Source organism: Charadrius vociferus, unplaced genomic scaffold (genome assembly GCF_000708025.1).
Source record: "Charadrius vociferus isolate BGI_N301 unplaced genomic scaffold, ASM70802v2 scaffold636, whole genome shotgun sequence".
Classification (NCBI taxonomy): domain Eukaryota; kingdom Metazoa; phylum Chordata; class Aves; order Charadriiformes; family Charadriidae; genus Charadrius; species Charadrius vociferus.
In genome coordinates, this window is record NW_009649189.1 from 1,078,870 (window position 1) to 1,096,498 (window position 17,629).

General features: G+C 39.8%; 1 protein-coding gene across 1 annotated transcript in view; it reads left to right on the forward strand.

Moving 5' to 3' along the window:
• The window catches only part of HSF5 (heat shock transcription factor family member 5), a 33,105-nt gene that overhangs the window by 6,598 nt on the left and 8,878 nt on the right, over positions 1-17,629 (forward strand). The window contains exons 3-5 of the mRNA XM_009888877.1: positions 2,764-3,135; positions 11,226-11,323; positions 16,395-16,916. Of these exons, the coding sequence (XP_009887179.1) occupies positions 2,764-3,135; positions 11,226-11,323; positions 16,395-16,916 (992 nt within the window). The remainder of the gene's footprint in view (positions 1-2,763; positions 3,136-11,225; positions 11,324-16,394; positions 16,917-17,629) is intronic.

The window sequence follows — 17,629 nt, forward strand, 5'->3', positions numbered from 1 at the left end:
GGGCCGCGGTGGGTTTGAGAAGCCCTGGGTGGCTTGAGGTCTGAAAATCGGCGCTCCTCTGAGGGAGCAGGGTTACCTGTCCTTGCTGGTGGCCACTCAGTTCACCTGGTGTAGGAAAACGGTTGTTCATCATGCAGGTAGATCTGCTGCCGGTAAGCATGGGTAACGTGGTTCACATGTTTTTCAGTCTGCCTGTAGACTACGATACAGTCCCTGTTGTGTATTACACTAAGAACACCCTCGCCTGATCTCTGCGGAGCTGGCACAGCTCTGCCAGATGCCCCTTGCCCGTCAGTAGGGATGCTCAATAAGCTCTCATTAAATCTACGTGAAATGATGGGTCACATGAAGTGACAACTAGAGCATCCTGTCAGTTTTGTGCAAAGGAGAAAAGACCTGGCAGTAAGATTCAGTTGTCTCCTGAAAAAGGCTTACAAGCTAGATAGTTTTTAAAGAGGATTGAATGAGCAGGTGAGAGCTAAATAGAAAATATTGTTGGAAAGCCTCAGAACATATTTCCTTTCTTTCTAACCCTCCTTGAGAGGATCTGAGTTTTCCAAGACAAGTCTGATCTCTCAGAGGATTATTCCACAAATTCCACCATATAAGCAGGAGAGCATTGTAGTTGATGCTGTGTAAAGAAGATGTGAATACCTTGTTTTGCTCTTTAGTCTGAACGAAGGGTGGGCTGCTACTAGAAGAGCAGTCCTACTTCCCCTTCCCTTGGTCGCGTGTTAACTGTCATCTTCCTTGCAGTTGGTACAGGTAACTGTGCTGGTTCAGCACAAGGATCCAAGGAGAAGACTTGAGTGGCCCTTTTATGTCTGGCTCTTGGGCCACGGTGATGCACCAGGCGGGTGCAGAGCTGTAAGGCCGGGTGCGGGAGAAGGGGAGAAGCAGCCAGTACTGCTGCCTGCAGCACCTGCCGGTATTTAGAACAGAGTAGGATGTCGTGATGCGTGTTCGTGGTTACTGTTTCAGAGTGGGAATTGTCATCTCATTCATGTGGTGTTTTCTGTGAGGTGTGTGGAGCTACAGTTGTAATACCAAGCAAACAAAATGAAGCATTTGAGAAGGGAAGGAACTTATTTCAATGCTGAGGCTAGGAAGCATTTAAGTTAAAGATTTGGTGCTAACATTGTTAAGACTAAGATGACTCATTACTGACTTCTTCAATGAAATCTGGTCTGACTGATGTAATGCAGGCTGTTGGCAGAGTAAGTGCTAAGAAAGATACAGCCTTTTAATTTTTTGGCCTCTGTTTTTATGGGCGCAGTTTTAGAGAGCTTTTGCTCCAGGAGTCTCAGTTTCTAGAAAGACAGAAAGCACAATGAAAACATTAGGTTTTATATGCAGTCAAGTTCTGACAGGCTGACAATTTACTGCGTGCTCTGTAGTGACTATTTAGGGGCATGTCTTTGCTGTAAATGTGAGGTAATTTGATAGATAAAAGATATTTTTGTTTGCAAAGCGTCAGTCTGTTCCAAGTGTCTTGCAACATGTAACTCTATGTTAAACATCCAGGAACAATGCCTGTAAAAGCAACTGGTGCTTCGTAACTTGGCATCCAGTGGTGTCTTGTTTATGTGTTAAAACTAGATAATCTTAATTTCCCTATCCAAAGGTAAAATATAAACAAAGGAATTCTCATACCTCTGTTCATTGTCTGTTTATATGTGGTAAAAATGCTGAACAGGAAATAAACAGTCCTATACATTATCTCTTATTAAATTTTCAGGGGCAGGTGGTATTTATTTAGTGATTCTTAACGATTTAGTATGAACTTGCAGAATAATGACTCTATGTTACCATTTCTTGAGTTAGTTCCCACCAGAGGAGTGAAAGAGGCAAATGTGAGGCTATTTTTGTAAAAAGTCCTTTAGAGTGCGGATTGCGAACTGCAGGTCTGAGACAGCCTGGCTTCTAGATAAACCCTATTGATGTAAACTATCCTGAAAATTATAATCAGCGTGGCTATATACAACACCACGGAAAAGTTACAAATGCAGTGGTTCTTTTAGGAATTCGATGAACATAGGCATTCTCGGTGTTAGTGTCAGTGTTTCAACAAAGTCACCAAAACCTCTAATAGAAGTGGAGCTGTCACAGTATAAGACCAAATGCCATTTCATGAAATGATAACTAATTGAGGAAACTAAGAGAAGAATAAAAGAAATATCTAGGAAATAACCAAATGGCAAAGTTTGGGGTACTTTAGTCTAAACTGAACTAGTTGAGCTGACTGGAAAAAGTTGGCTTTGATTTTTTTTTTCTTGACAAATTAAATGAATTCTCATAAAGTACTTTCAAAGTCACTGGGAGTATTTTTGACGTTGCCCTTCCGTTAGCTGTCTGTGAGCTGTCAGCATTGGAGTTTGGTGGAGTCTTAAAGACTTGCTTTATGTTTTCCTTTTTTTTTTTTCTTAAATGTATTGTCTGATTTAACACACACTGCTTTCTAAATTACTTTGGTTTAGTATGTTACTATTCATTTTGATTTATAGCACATTTCCAAACACTGATAACTTGTTATTGCAAGTTTAAGGAGGTTGAATCCTACAGCTGCAGTGTTGGCACTGCACTAATACACCACTGCAGCAGTTACTGTGCAATCAGGTGTAAGAATACAGTCTGTTTCTGGATTGGAGAAAGGGAGTCTTCCCAAACCATGTTGTAGAGCCTTGGCTCCTCATATTGCCTTTTACTGCCTGTGAAAACTCATTTGCTTAACACTTGTTTCACTTTATTTTGTACCCACTGCAGGACTGCTGACTATAGGACAGTTTCATCAACCTTATCATCAAGACAGTTTCTTTCCTTACTCCTACATACCGACCTCATCCCAGAACCACAGCACTTTACCAACAAAAAGTTTCGATCGGATTCCAGTCCCTTCCAGAACATGGCCAGGTTCTCTTGGGTTGCTTCCAGGGCATGAGGCTTCCCCAACTTTTCCAAACAGAGGGGCTGCCTTTACGGCACCCCAGAGGTTTTCAACAGAGGTCACGTACACGCTCCAGCCTGTCACCTCTCTTCTGCCACTTCAGCAAGGCTCCCAAACCATGGCCACTTCCCTTCCAAAATACAGCAGCTACACATCTTCAATGCAGTACTCACAAGCCTACTATCCAACAGGTATGAAAAAAATTTCTGCACTTCCTTTTCAAAAAGATATTTAAAAGTGATACTTTTAAATGTTTTTCTACAATGCTCTGTCATGTGTATATCTCAAGTGAGAATTAGAAAGTGTGAAGTCTAAAAGGAAGAGAGACCTTTAAAGCAAAAGATTTTCTGTTCGGTATTCCTGTCCTTGCTCCAGATTCTGAGCGTCCCCTGGTGATTTTCCAGATAGCCTCTCTGTTGAGGTTAAAGGGCAAGGAGAAAAACATTTGTCCACAACTAGTCAGTGTTAAGCTAACTTTCACATTTTTTTTTAAATTAAATAAAACTCGTATGATGATACTAAAGCACTGAGAACTTGTTGAAAAGTAGTGTGCTAGTCCTTGATGTCATGTCTGGCCAGGTAAGTGTTTAAAGTCAAAGATCAGTCAAAAGTATAGAGTAGAGTATTTCATTCTGCTCATACTATTTTCATATCTTAATTTTTTTCTTGCTTAGCTTCTTTATGTTGTATTTTTTATGCACTGAAGACTAGAAAGTACAAGACTCCTTTCTTTTGTCTTAAATGTTTCTGCTAAAATTTTCGGTCTCATTTAAGCGTTTTTATTCTTCAGAAGAGAAGTTGAAGCAAATCATTGTTCTTTTCCTTGCCCTTACCTTGAATTGGAAAAATCATATGATTGATAGATTAATTTTTGGGGGTGGTGGTGTCCTTGTGGGTTTTTTTTGTTTTTAATTTCCCTAAAACTTCTGAAACTCAGTACGTAGTGACTCTTTTCTTGACAAAACTGAAGCTCAGTTGTTATTCTTTCCTTCTGCATGTTCCTCCCTTGGCAGCTGCAACTTCACTAAGATGGATATCCCTGTTTAGAAATCCTGCATGTGGTGGCTGCTGTCTTTCTCCAAGTACACAGCAAAATCTTCACCTCTTTTGTATGTGTCTTCTGAGACCTCTGCTGAAATTTTTCAGACAATAATCACAAGTTTCCATAACATAGCTTTTTGTCAAGGAAGGATTCTGAGGAGCTAGACATTTCTTGTGAACATTCTTAAATGTTGAAGAGACAGGCAACTTTTGCCATACGCTTCTTGCCGTGTGCTACTTACAAAAGATTACTATGGTGGCTAGAGCCTGCATTACCAGCTGCAAACTAGTAAGGGTGTCCTGAGAATCACAGAATAGTTTGGGTTGGAAGGGACCTTAAAGATCATCTTGTTCCAACCCCCCTGCCATGGGCAGGGACACCTTCCACTAGACTAGGTTGCTCAAAGCCCCATCCAGAATACCTGCTTAAGGTGGGAGATGGTCCCCACTTCATTTTTCTATCAGTTACAAAGTATAGGCTGAACTTCATCATATTGACTTTTAGATGTCTGTATCTCAGCTAGTCCCCCAGACTTCTTCCATAGTCAAGGGAAAGAAATGGACATCTCCAGGGTGTGATTCACACAGCTTGGTTTAGAGTTTGTCTTGGGGTGATATTACTCATGTCTTGTCCTGTTCCTATTTTGCCATACTGACTGTAGAGGAGTTGAGGGACACTAGCGTAGATTCAGACATGAATATGTAGATCTCTATAACAGGATGACAGTAGTCTCTTTCACTGGAGTTACAGAAGTTTAAAGAATAAATTGGCTATGTTGTATGTAAAATTTTCCAGGGCGGGAGTTGGGGGGAAGGGCATGATTAAAGCATAGCAAATTTTGCAAGGTACAGAAATTAAGGTGTAATTCGAACTAAAATAGAGAAACTTATGGAATCTGAATTCATTCTACTTCTGAGAAGATAAGTTTGACGTTTCACTAGAGAGGATTAGAAATCTTTTAATTTCCCCTGTCACTTAGGACTGTCTCAATGTTTTTACTTCCGTTTCTGTGTATCCCTTAATCTCTCTGCTATCCTTTCTTCTTTATGTTATAACATGCAGAATGCTGAAAGCTGATTTCTTCATATATCCACATGAAAAAGTCTTCTTTCCTTCATCTTGAGAGCACAGAACCAAGATTAGCTTATTTGGAAAGTGATAGTTGATCTTAAAATATGTATTTCATAAGCAAGGGAACTAAAGAATCAATCTTATTTAGTTTCAGTTCACTTTTGAAGTCCTATTAAATTAAATCAAAGTAGAACTTTGTCAAAAGATTTCTTTTCATGTGCATCAAACTTGTTTGTTAACTTCAGTGACAAAAAGATTTGCCTGGTTTTTCATTATGATTCTTATTGAAAGGGCAGTAAAATAAAAGATGCTCATCTGGATCTTTTTTTTCCCGCTAGCATTAGACCATAATTGTTTTAAGGATTTAGTTCTGTTTCCTTTCAACTATCTGCAAAACCTTTGATAGTAGTAGGATTGCATCAAAGACACGTAGTGAAGCTTTATTATCAGAGAGTATCCTAATAATGAAAAATCAGTCAAGGAGACTATGTGAGAAATGTTCGTTATTGGTGCCAGCTGACATTTCAAGTCCAATCATGCTTTCTGAATACATCTGGGGCTGCAGGGTTTATTTACGTATGATAACCTTTCTGGTGAGTGGTAGCTTAGGAGTAATCACGTTATTCTGAAAGATACACCGTCTGTTATGATAAATAATTTTCTTAGTATGTAAAGCTTAAAATTCACATATGTGCTGGTCAAAATGGGATTCTTAAAATAAATAAGCAGCTGAAAATACAGTATCTGTTCTAACACAGCATAAATAGCGCCATATTTTCCCTTGAGAAAAGCAGACTAGATGCATTAGTAATGCACTTGTAAAACTAGTAGTAGGATTCATCTTGCCTAAGATTCATCTGAATGTATAATAGTTAGCTGTATGTGCCTGGGCTTGCCACCTAGATTACAGTAGAGAGAATCAGGCACCTCCCAGAGGTTGAGTCATTCCTACTTTCTTAGACGTACGCCTGTGGAAGACAATTCGTTTCTTTCTGATGAGCTTATTTTTTCATTGACCGTGCAGAGTCTTGACAACTGCTAGATATCGGAGTCTATGTAGCAGTAATGCAATTAATCTCACCTAAATGCCTAAGACCGTTCAAACAACGTTATCTTTCCCATTTTGAAGAGACCTTGGGTATCATCCTCATTTTCATCGGTCTTTTGACTGGTAAAGGATCAGAGCTTGCATAGTTTCTGCGCTCAGGCCCATTCCGATGTGTTCATTGATCTGGCAGGAACAGTCACAGCTGCATTTCCTAATTTCCTGCACACCTTTGAGTATTGTTGACCCAGTTGTCTGATGAATTTGCTTCTCTTAGGCATAACTTTTGGACCTGACATGATAAGGTTGCACTGTAAGGATGGTCTTAAGGTTCTTCCTTGATATTTCCCATGTAGCATGTGCTTGAGTGGAATGGACAATGCTGGAGACTGTCAGTCTCATCCCCTTTGGCCAGCTGAGCTGATGATAATGCTCATTAATGTCTGTTGCTATCTTGAATGCATAGGGATGGTACACGTGTTCTTTCAATTTCCAGCAGATCTTTGGAGAAATTATGGTGGCCAATCAAGTTTGGAAAAGATCTGCCTCTGATCATATTGAGTTCACATTTATTTTTGGGCTTTCAGCTTTCCTGAGTTTACATGTAGTATTGGAACCTGTAAAAAGCATGCAGTACAAATGTGTGCACACCGAACTGTGACATGGGGCTTTTTTCATGTTCTTAGATTTTATTTCGATTTAGGTCCTAACTTCCAGATAGATTTGGCAAGATATATCTTTGCTAAAACCATGACTGAGCTCAAGCATATCTGTCTGTGTCTACGCTACTGTATTTAACTTTGCCGGGAAAGGTGCTTGGGTGTCTTGATCTGCTCTATCATTAGATCGTTAGCCTGGTTAGCACTCTCCCCCAAAAGCGCTGTGCTTAGGTCAGTGGTTGGTGTGGGCTTGGCACCATTCCAAAGAGGCTGTTTGGATGTGGCTGTTTTGACTTGGAAGAGTAACAGATTTTAATAGTATTAACAGGGCCTGTGCCAGAGAATGGGTCTGGGTGCGCTTAATTTACTGGTAGAGGTATAGCTTTCATGTCTTCTGCAAAGATGATGATTGATTTGTTCTTCTCTATTGAAACATTGAGAACCCACAAAATAATACTGTCTCATGAGGAGGGAGTTATGTATAAGAATGTGATGTTAATGTGATGTCATCCCTCCAGCTAAATTTCACTTGTTTATTTTTATACAATTCATCTAATTTTGCCAGTGTTGAGAAAACAGGATTTAGTGAATGCCTCATTAATTCTCTAATGAATAGTTCTCTGCTTTGGAGATAAGAATACTAGCCTTGATCGGGCCAAATGTCCCTATAGCTCACCATTTCCGCTGACAGTAATGGCCAAGAAGGAGTGCAGGGGTAGGGCAAGCACAGACTGATGCTTTTCCAAAATACTCCAAAACACTGTGGGCTCAGGGAATTAATAAACCATAACACAAGTCCTATTTAGTAGCCCTTGGTGGATTTCACTTCCATGAACGTGTTTGTTTCTTGCAACAAATGCAGGCTTGTGGCACCTACAACATCTGTGACAAAGGCTTAATTTCACAGCTTCATTGCATTTTGTGCAATGAGCCACCTTTTCTTGTCTCTTTTGCCCCTACTGCATATTCATTAAATCTCCATTTGGTTTTTGTGTGAATGTGTCTATATCCGTATCTCACTCACTGCACCGTTCATGATTTTAAATACTGTCGTAATTCCTTCAGTTGCATTTTCTCTAGATTGGAGAGTTCTGGCCCACTTAGCTGTTCCTTTAGAAAAGTGTTCTGTACGTCATCCATATTGCCTTCCCTGGGACCTTTTCCAATTCTGTTATTTTCTTATTGAGATGTAGAGTCCAAAAATATACACAGCGGTCAAAGTGTGAATCACGGATTTATACAGTGGAATAATAATGTTCCTATTTCATTCTCTGTTCCCTTTTATAATATTTTCTAACAACCTGATTTTTTCTTTTGTGACTTTGGAGGTCTTTTTGACAGCTGCTGAGTTTCAAGCTGATGTCTTCCTGAAAATATCAACTATAATACCAAGATCTAGTTTCTGATTATTGATTGACAACTAAGAGCCCATCATTTTCTGTATGAGATCCATTTATTTTTCCTAAGTGCAGAGCTTTATCTGGTGGGTGGTGGCTTTGGGAAACTCATAAGGATTTATTTTTTTTTTCACATCTTCGTGGCTGACTGCTCTTTTCTGACAGGAAAAACCTGGTATTATCAGCAAGCATCACCTCATTGCTCACTCATTCAATTTTTGAAGTATTTTATTGAAATGATGAGTAGCATGAGTTCCAGTTCAGGTCCATGGGTACCTCCACTGGTGACCTCACTCACCTGTGAGAAGTGCCTATTTATTCCTGTCTTCTGCGTTCTGTCATTAAGATAGGTTATTTAAATGTACAGCCTTCCCTCTTGTGCTGTTGTTGCTCAGTTTTCATGAGATGTTCTGATAAGGACTTTGTTAAAAGCTTTTTGAAAATCTGAATATCGTACCAGCAAGATCGCAGTTATCCATGTTTGTTTAGCTACTGGAGGTCTCTCAAGAGGGCATTGAAGGGTGACTTCTCTTTAACAAAAAGAAGCCTTGTTGACTCCTCCCCATTATATATTATCCAGTGTCAACTAATTCTCTATTCCATTGTATTTTCTTCTAATTTTTCTTATTCAGCTGTCAGATTTATAACTTGTATTTGCTTATAAATTTTTTGTTAACATACTTATAAATAACTTCCTCAATAAGTATTGATTCTGTTGCCTGGTTTCTTTCCAACCTCTTTGACTATCCAAAGATATTTTCAGTATGTTTGAAATGTGATCATTTGACTTCTGCGCAAGAATATTTGTGATGCAGTGTTCTGTCCTTTCCTTGTTCTGTGAACTGTGTTTTTCATTGATCCCCGCTTGTCCTCAGGGGTCCGTTGCTGGGTTGCTTATAGCCCTGCTGACAGCAATTCCGTTTTCATAAATCAGTGTTCATATTGTGCATACGGTGTCCTGAAGGGTGTGTGAAATTTTCCATCCATAGCTCGTATGGGCAGAAGTACGCCTCTTTTTTGGCAGAAACCAAATCTATTTTGAGGCTGATCCATCTTGTTTGATGGACAGGGCAGTATCTTTCTCTTAATTTATTCTGTAAATATTCATTTATTCTGTAATATGCCATTCATCCCTGTCTTCTTAGTATTCAAATGAGATCTGTGTTCACTGTCAGTTATTTCATGACAGCCGGTGACAGAATGTGCTTTAGCTGGTAATTTCTTCTGGGTATGACTAGATTAACTAGATCTTAGACAAAAGAGCTTAGAAATTTCTTCTCTCTGATTAACAGGGTAGGACAAAAGCGTGTGAGCGAAGCAGGTAGGTTTGTTGAATCTTGATTCAATTTGAAGACTCGAAATACTATAAATGAATCAACACTTTCACCCTTGGTAACGCTGCCCGTCAGTAAATGCTTTCTTCAGTGTTATTTAAAAAGTTGCTTGGATATATGGTGACTCTTCTTTTGGGACTATGGGTGACGAGTGGCACTTATCTAAAATTGGCCTCCATCTTATGGCGGATTTGCTTCTCGACTGACTACCATTAAGACTACGTTCGCATCTCCCGTGACACTTCCACAGACGCAGTTGTTCTTGCTGTTAGATCAGTCACTGCCATAGTCTATGAGCTGGCAAAAAAAAAAAAAAAAAGTTCTTGTGAGTGCAAAACATCCTTTTTATGCAACGTTCTGTATTTCAGAACCATTCAGAATTGGTCATCAATCTAGTCTACTACAGTTATTTTTGTTCTCATCACTTTGATTTACAAACATAACAATTAGTTTGATTAATGAGTTGCTTTTGCTATAAGCTCTACTATCTGTAAGAATACTGTCATCTGTATTTTACTTGTAGCTTTTTATAGCATATGATCTGGACTTAGTTTTTTACACTTACACAAGCACTTTGTCTCTTCAGGTCCTTCCTTTTCCTTTCTTAGAAAAGAGGTTCTTTGTAATACGTGTTTGTTTTTCCTTAGAATCACTCTAGCAAGCTAGTTACAAGAAATTTCTCCTTTGTCATTGCTTTCTTGCCTTGTTTTTACAATAGCCCTTCAAAAGTTTTCTTTGGTGGTTTTCTTGGGTTTGTAAACCTATTTTGGCATTTCCAGTGAGTGAAACCCAGATATCATTTACGCTTTTGGCAATATCCCGAATTTTAATATGTTCACAGGTCATACGATGTTCTTCTGACAGATGTCCAGATTTCATCATAAAATTGCTCAGAATTGGCTTTTGAAGCAACACGAGTCACACACATATCTCATGCTTCTTTTGAAGGATGACTACTAGCTCTTTCTGTGGTGTTTAGCACCCGTGTTTGTTGCTCCAAACTGCACAAAAAATCAGCAACATCATATTAAAAAGGACAATAGGTATAGATATTAAAAAAACATATTGGTTATCATAGCAGCTGTCTCGTGAAATCCCATGTAAGTGTCAAGCATTGCAAATGAGTTGATCTGATCTGTTTGCCATTTCAAGTTATTACATTTACTTATTATGAACGTTGGACTTTGATTTCATCACGGATTTCTCTCTCTCTCAGGATGATTGCAGGTTTTAAAGATTACGTGTCCTGCAAATAATGCCTTTACCTTTAAATTATCTCAGCATGCCACCAAAAAATAATACCTGCAGAATACTGCCTCATCTACAAAGTTGCTTTTTAGAATAAAATCACTGTTTGATTTCAGTGCGTGTGTGTGTATGAATGTCTGGAGTCTTCCTCTGTGAATCCACTTTCTGTGGTAGGTTGTGATGAGAAAGTCAAGCAGCCAAATCAAAAAGGTGATATTAAGATATAAAAGACTGTGATTATGAAGTTTCTATGTGTATGTATATCAATTTTACAATATATATTTTAAATATATGTACACATATATTAGAATAAATATTTTTTAAGATGAGGAAATCAGTCTTAAAATCATTTGGGAGGTAATAATACATTTCTGGAATTTAGTTTGCTGTGTGATTATTGAAATGTTTAATCAAAGTAAGCAATAAAACCCTGCATACCAAATACAAATTCTGGAAGTCTGATAACTGTGTTTGAACTCTTGCAGCTGCACTGCAGTGTTGTTCACCACCTGCCCACACAGATCCTCTGACTGGCTGCGCTAGTCCTGCAGCTTCGACATACACCTACTGCAGCTTTTTCCAGGTGAGTGAAGCATACTGCAATCAGGGGAACGCGGAGGAGGCTCTATGAATGAACTGCAGGTTTATGGACTTCTGCAGTGAAGGATATAAGTTTGAAAACTGATCTGCTTGAGAAAGTGAAAGTAATGTGGTTTACAAATATCTATTTCAAAGAACCACTGAACATTAAACGGGTAGTTTTGTAATTCAAGTTAACTTTCGGGCTAGCAGCATAGTGGGTGTCCTCATCAGTGGAGTGTTTTTTTCTGTATAATTTTTTTGCTTGACTTCACCAGAATTCATTTTAATTAACGAGTCTACAGTTATCTTTGAAGAATATCCTTGCTTGGACAAAAAGAGATTCTTTAATACTATGAAAATACTGGGAAACAGCTCCACTGTTTTGTCACAGAGAGCTTTCTGCAGTCCTGAGTTTCATTTGATGAATGGGAAAAACGAAGATGACTTTTGGAATTGGCCTCACCTCAGAGATGTCTTATTAAAGATAACTACAGTACTTACTGCAAGTGCTTTACAGAATTCTGGTGAAAAGTGCACCTTATTTGGAGGGCCTGGCTTATCAAACATCAAAAAATCTGAAGTAAAAATGCAAGGGCTTCCTTTTGTATTACAACATAATGGATATACTTTTTCTTTTCCCCTCACAGAGGACAAGCAAAGCAAGTTATGCTTATGTGTGTTGGAAAAGGGTTGATCTACCCAAGCTTGATCATCCAGTCTTGCAAATATCAACCTTTGTCTTTTATTCATGATTTTTTAAAATATAAGCTTATCCCAGATGGCCAGGTTATGGCCAGGATAACATGTTGGTGTGAGGATATAAATAGCCAGTGGCCAATCATGCCATTGATACTCAAGTATTTATTTTTCACACAGCGTATCTTTGTCCTCTTGCTTTCATCATGAGAGTTCTGGAAGCTTCTTTTTCAGCCAGGACATGAGGATCTGTCGGAGTGATGGGCAGTCACAATCAACTGCCTGTCTTGGAAGGCTGAGGTCAATGTTTGGGATGGCAAATTATTCCAAGGGAGTCATTGTGAAAGACAATATAAATATGCTGTCCAAAGGGTCTAGTAAAAATCAGTTGTTTGTAGAAGCGAGTCCATGGGCAGTATGTGGAGTCAAAAGAGATTGAGGCCACTTACTAGGGAATGCTTTGACAACACAGCTCTAACCAGGGAACTCCCAGTGAAAAACTACTGGTGCATCTGGGCAGGGATTGCTGGAAGGCAATCCTCTGGGTGAGCAGCCCAAAGGCAGGCAGTGGCGTAAATCAGTTCTACCAGGTCAGTAACTGTCTGTCTCTTAGCAAGGTAACAGAAATATACAGAATCGATCGACGGGACTTCCTGAGGTTTCTGAGTCTTAGTGTAGCGTAGATCATTTCTCCTGGAACGCGGTGACAGGGGCTGTGCAGGCAGTACAGAAGGCAGCGGGTTACCTGTGGTTCTCATGGAGCTGTGGGTAATAATCAGTTTACCTTTCGCATGCGCTGGGGTAGATGCTTCTTCCCCAGACTTCTGCTGAGGAACGCAGCCAGCTACAGTATTGATTGTCCTGCCCTGCTTGGGTATTGATCATCAGTAACCACTCGCACAAATCCTAAAAAGCAGTAAAGTTAATCAACCCTGGATGACTGAACGTTTTTATTGTTCTTCAGGAAAAATAAAACTTTTGCATTACATCATTCCACTCAGTATCTTCCACCAGCTGCAGGAGTTCAGGGCAATGCTGGTGGATGGTAGTTTGCAGGGCATTTTAGGCTGTTTGATCACACTGTGGCTTACCAGATACTACTGGCAAAGTCTGTACAAAACTGCTGGACCAGTCCGGAAGATGGTGAGCCATACCAGCACACTGGCAGTCAGCACGCTCGTTATCAGCCCTATTTCTATTGGATCCAGACAGTGCTTTGTGGTCTCAGAAAGAAAAATGGGCACTGTTGGACAAGAAAGCCTAAACGTTGTGCCAGTCCTTCCTGAGTCTTGCAGAGAGCATCTCTTGACGTTTAGGAGAGATTCAGACTGGTACAGTTCCTTGGGGCTCGGAGGCCAGCTGCTGGGCTTGCACAGTACACACTGCTGAAAGTGTTAAGTGACCCCGACTGGAATATGGGCAGACAAGGCCAGTAGGTAAATGTCTGTCTGCCTGCGGTTTGCTCTCCAGAAAAATCTACAGATAATTACCGCATGGAACGGCAAGGGAGTGTAGATGGTTATACCCAGACATAGCGGCTGATTAGGGTGTATCTCTTGTCAGGTTTCTGAAATCAAGGTTTCTGAGATTTGCATTACACTTTCATCACAATTGGTTACAAAACTGGGAGCTCAGGTACAGCCTCATATTCTTGTGGGTATGAACCCACTCTCATGTGGGTTCTCCGGAAGCGGACTGTGGGCCAGTGTGATGAATCAGTGTCCTTGGACAGGAATGAGTCTTGTGAGAGAAAACTCCTGCTGCCTTCTGCAGCAGCAGTTCTGGCAGCTCTCAACCTTTAGTGCAGTACTTCCTTGCTGCTTTATCATAGGTGCGAACCAAGGCTACATATTGGATTTTAGTGATTTTTTTTTCTTTTTTCCCTTTTTTTTTTTTTTAACTAGCAGCCCTGCTTGTTGATTGTTGCTATTAGCATTTTTGTTAAGCTGTCAGTATTTCCTTGTGGAACTGAAGCAAGAGGTAACTAGAAATGGAAGAAAGAAATGTGGGAGAAAAAAAGAAAAAAAACTTTCCTGACCTTAAAAGTAGTCCTAAGTAGTTTGCTTTTATTTGTAATGAGAACGATAATCAGCCCTGTTATTTCAAAATGAAATTGAATCTGAATTACTTCTGAATGGTTGCCCAAGCACTCAAGCCAGATTGTTTTAGTCCTAGCAGTCCCTGAAAAGGTGTGGTTGTGCTTTATGTCCTGTGCACACTGTGCTAATCTTACAAGTGAAATGCCCATCTTCCCTTTCACCACTTTTACTAAATTAGACCATGTTTCCTCTTGAGCTCAAATGACCAGCAAACTATTAGTCTTTTGAGTCCTGACTTCTCAATTTTCATTATTTCATTGCTGCCTCCTTCCCATCCTTGTCTCTCCTATCTTCTCTAGAAAAACTAAAAAGATTTAAATTTTATCTTTGTGTGGGCACTTTCTCCTGCTGGAAATGTGTACAAGACATGCATCCAAGAAGATGATACGTGTTAGAACAGCTTCCAGCTGAGGCCCCGTAAGAAGAGGCAGAAGAGGTTCCAGTGTGGGTTTGTTGGTTGGTTTATTTTTGGCAGGGATGATCTCATCCCTGGACAGTTGACTTGGTATCCCAGGCCTTTCTTAGCATCCTGGCTACTTAACACAATAAACAAGCAATGCAACGAAAGTGGAACACCTTGTTAATATTTAAAAAAATACAACTGAAAAATATTAAATGAAAGGAACTATGTTTAAGTTGGTATCATAAAAATATAAAGGTGGCTTGCCTTTAATGAAAAGACTTCCCTTAACTTAAACAAATTTCTCAAATTCCAGGTTTTATTTTCCCCTCCTCCCCCCTGCCCCCTTCAAAGTTTATGGCTATCTGCAAACTGGCACATCTACATGAATCCCCAGCAGGACTTGGCTTCATACACCCAGAGGAAGGGATCTCACCTCTTTGTGGTATTTCCTTCATGGCAACTCATGATGTTCATGCTGCTGAGAGACCAAATCCTTCACTGGCATTTGATCTGAGATGGCTTTCCCAGTAGGTGATCCGGTGGCTTCCTGTTCTCTAATTTATTCATCTATGGAAGTAGCTTTTTATTAACCATTACCTCAGTTAGAAGGTTGGAGGATAATCAGGCACTGAGGACTAATCCTTCATACTGGATCTCTTCCAAAATAAGATTGTATTTTAAATATCCCTGAGTTTCAGTCCAGCACGATTATATGACTCGTATTTGTCAGAAGAAATTACCCTTCCAGTGTCCTTTAACTCTGAGTCATCTCTGGAAGAACTAACAGTACAGACACTGGCCGTTAACATGATTTATCATTTCACTTGCGTAGGACTTGCAGCTTTTGAAAAACTCTTCCTTGTCTTCTTTCTGCTTTAAACATTCTTTGATTTATATGAATTCTACTAAAAAAAAAATTCATTGGATTGCTGACTGTGTCCTGTCCTCCTGTGACATCATTACAGTGAAATATTTTAGTAGTGTCCAGACCTGCCCTGTCATGGCAAAGGCAGCCACTACAGGTTCTCCAGGAAGTGGTTCTCATCTGAAACCTTTTACACAGATTTACATAGACTTTGAGTCGTGCATTTGTGGACCACTGTGTCGCGACAAGAGTGTCCAGACGTGAGGCTGTGACAGGCAGGGCAGTTCTACAGTATTTGTTTTCATAGGTATCTGAACTCCCCTTCATTTTGGGACTGGAGCATCCCTGGGAATCACCCCTTCTGTAGATGCGTATATGGACAATCACTTGAAGAGCAAAAAGATGTTATTGGTAAGTAACTGAGTTCCTCAACTTGTGTTGTCCATATGCACATTTACAGCATACGTACGTTTTTCTCTTGCTTAAAAATCTTGTGGCTTGTGCTGTTTTTCTACACAACAGGAATGCTTGAGTTTTAGAAGAACTGGAGGCAGGTAGATTTGCTCTATCATTTTCTGTCACATATGTGGCATGAAGGGGGTGGTTCTAATGTGGCCTGACAGGTCCTACTAATACTAGAAGTCCCTGGTTTGAGCGCTTGGGTATACTTCCACCTGCAAAGCACAGGGTATGCAGACAATGCGTCTGGAGGAGTACACAGCTCCTGGTAAGTAACTTTCCTTCCTCTCCAGGATAGACATTGAATAGAGGAAAGCAAGCTTGCCAAGAGTGAAGTGCTTAATGAAAAAAAAAAAACAAAGTAGTTGCCTTTTTTCTTTAATTAAACCTGCTGTTTTAACTGAAAATAACAGACGATCTTTCAAGCTTTTGGATAAACAAACACTTCAGTTGATTACTCAGGTTCATTCCCAAAGTGTTACAGAAGTAATATGCATCCTGTCACTGTAATTTTTTGTTATAAAAGTTCACTGTGTTTTGTTTCTTCCAGAGTCCTCCAATGCCTTCACCTTACGCAACTGAATTTCTGCCCTCTAACTGGCCTGGTGATACTGATGAAAACAAGAAGACAGATGAAAATCTTGAAGCTCTGTTTCAGGTTGCCGATGAGATATGTTCATCACCCAAAGCTGAACTGGTGAAAGTAGAACCTGTGGAGAGCCAGTGTTCAACCCCTCAGTCTAACAGGGGTCAACCACTGCTGGTTAATATTGAGAATAGTGATACACCTTCTTCAACTGGGGAAAGCCAACTGGAATCTCTTAGTCCTGTGGCTTCAGATACATCATTTGTGGTGGGAGCAGATCAAGCAGCAACATATTCTCCATCACAGCCTTCTGAATTTCTTTGTGCTACCCATGCCACTGCGTCTGTAGAAAGTGCTGCTGCTGGAATAGTGCAAGAATTTGTGACCACACAGGAAGCACGAGAAAACCTGAGAGAGCAACCAGATCACTGCCCAGCTCAATCCTCTGTAATGTTTGATCAGGAAGGACCATTCGGTCCCGAGCAGGTAAGGGGTAAGGGGAGATAAAACAACATCTTTTTTGAGATAACTATATTAGATAGTAATGCTAGGGTCCGGACTGATAGCATTTTAATATTCTTGCCTGCTTAAGAACTAAAGGCTTCTTTAATTAAGCTTTGAATGGACAGTGAAGGGCTTGCTTGGTAACACAAGATTTAAAAAAGAATGGAGATGTATCCCACGTTAATGAGCATGGGATGTGTTAGCCTGTGTTGGCCAAGTTAGGGTGCTCATTTGCACAGGAAAAATACATAGTGCAGGTGTATTCATGGTGATGAAGTGGAAGCTTTTTTTTGCTTATAACATACTATCTGTAATCTTAAATTAAAAAAGAGTATTTTGAGAATTGCCACTGAAGGCAGAGATTTTTGTTTAAGATTTAGATGAATGGTTAGGTTGTTTCTGTTAAACAGTTATTAAGTTTCCATTTTCTGTGGAAAGTATAATTTATTGACATTTGAATGGTAGAAAGCATCTTCATTTGTTGCTACTTTGTGGTGTCTGACAAGTGATAATTGTACTTTGGTTTACCTGTGCTTGATCTTCCCTGTACACAAAATTGTAAGTGTTGTGCAGTGAGGGGCACTCTAGATGTTACTCTGTTGAGGCAGGAAATGCATGCTCTGCTTTTTCTGTTTTGAAAACAAAGCAAAAGCAAGAGATTGACTGCATCTGTTTCTGCTGCGCAAGACCTACCT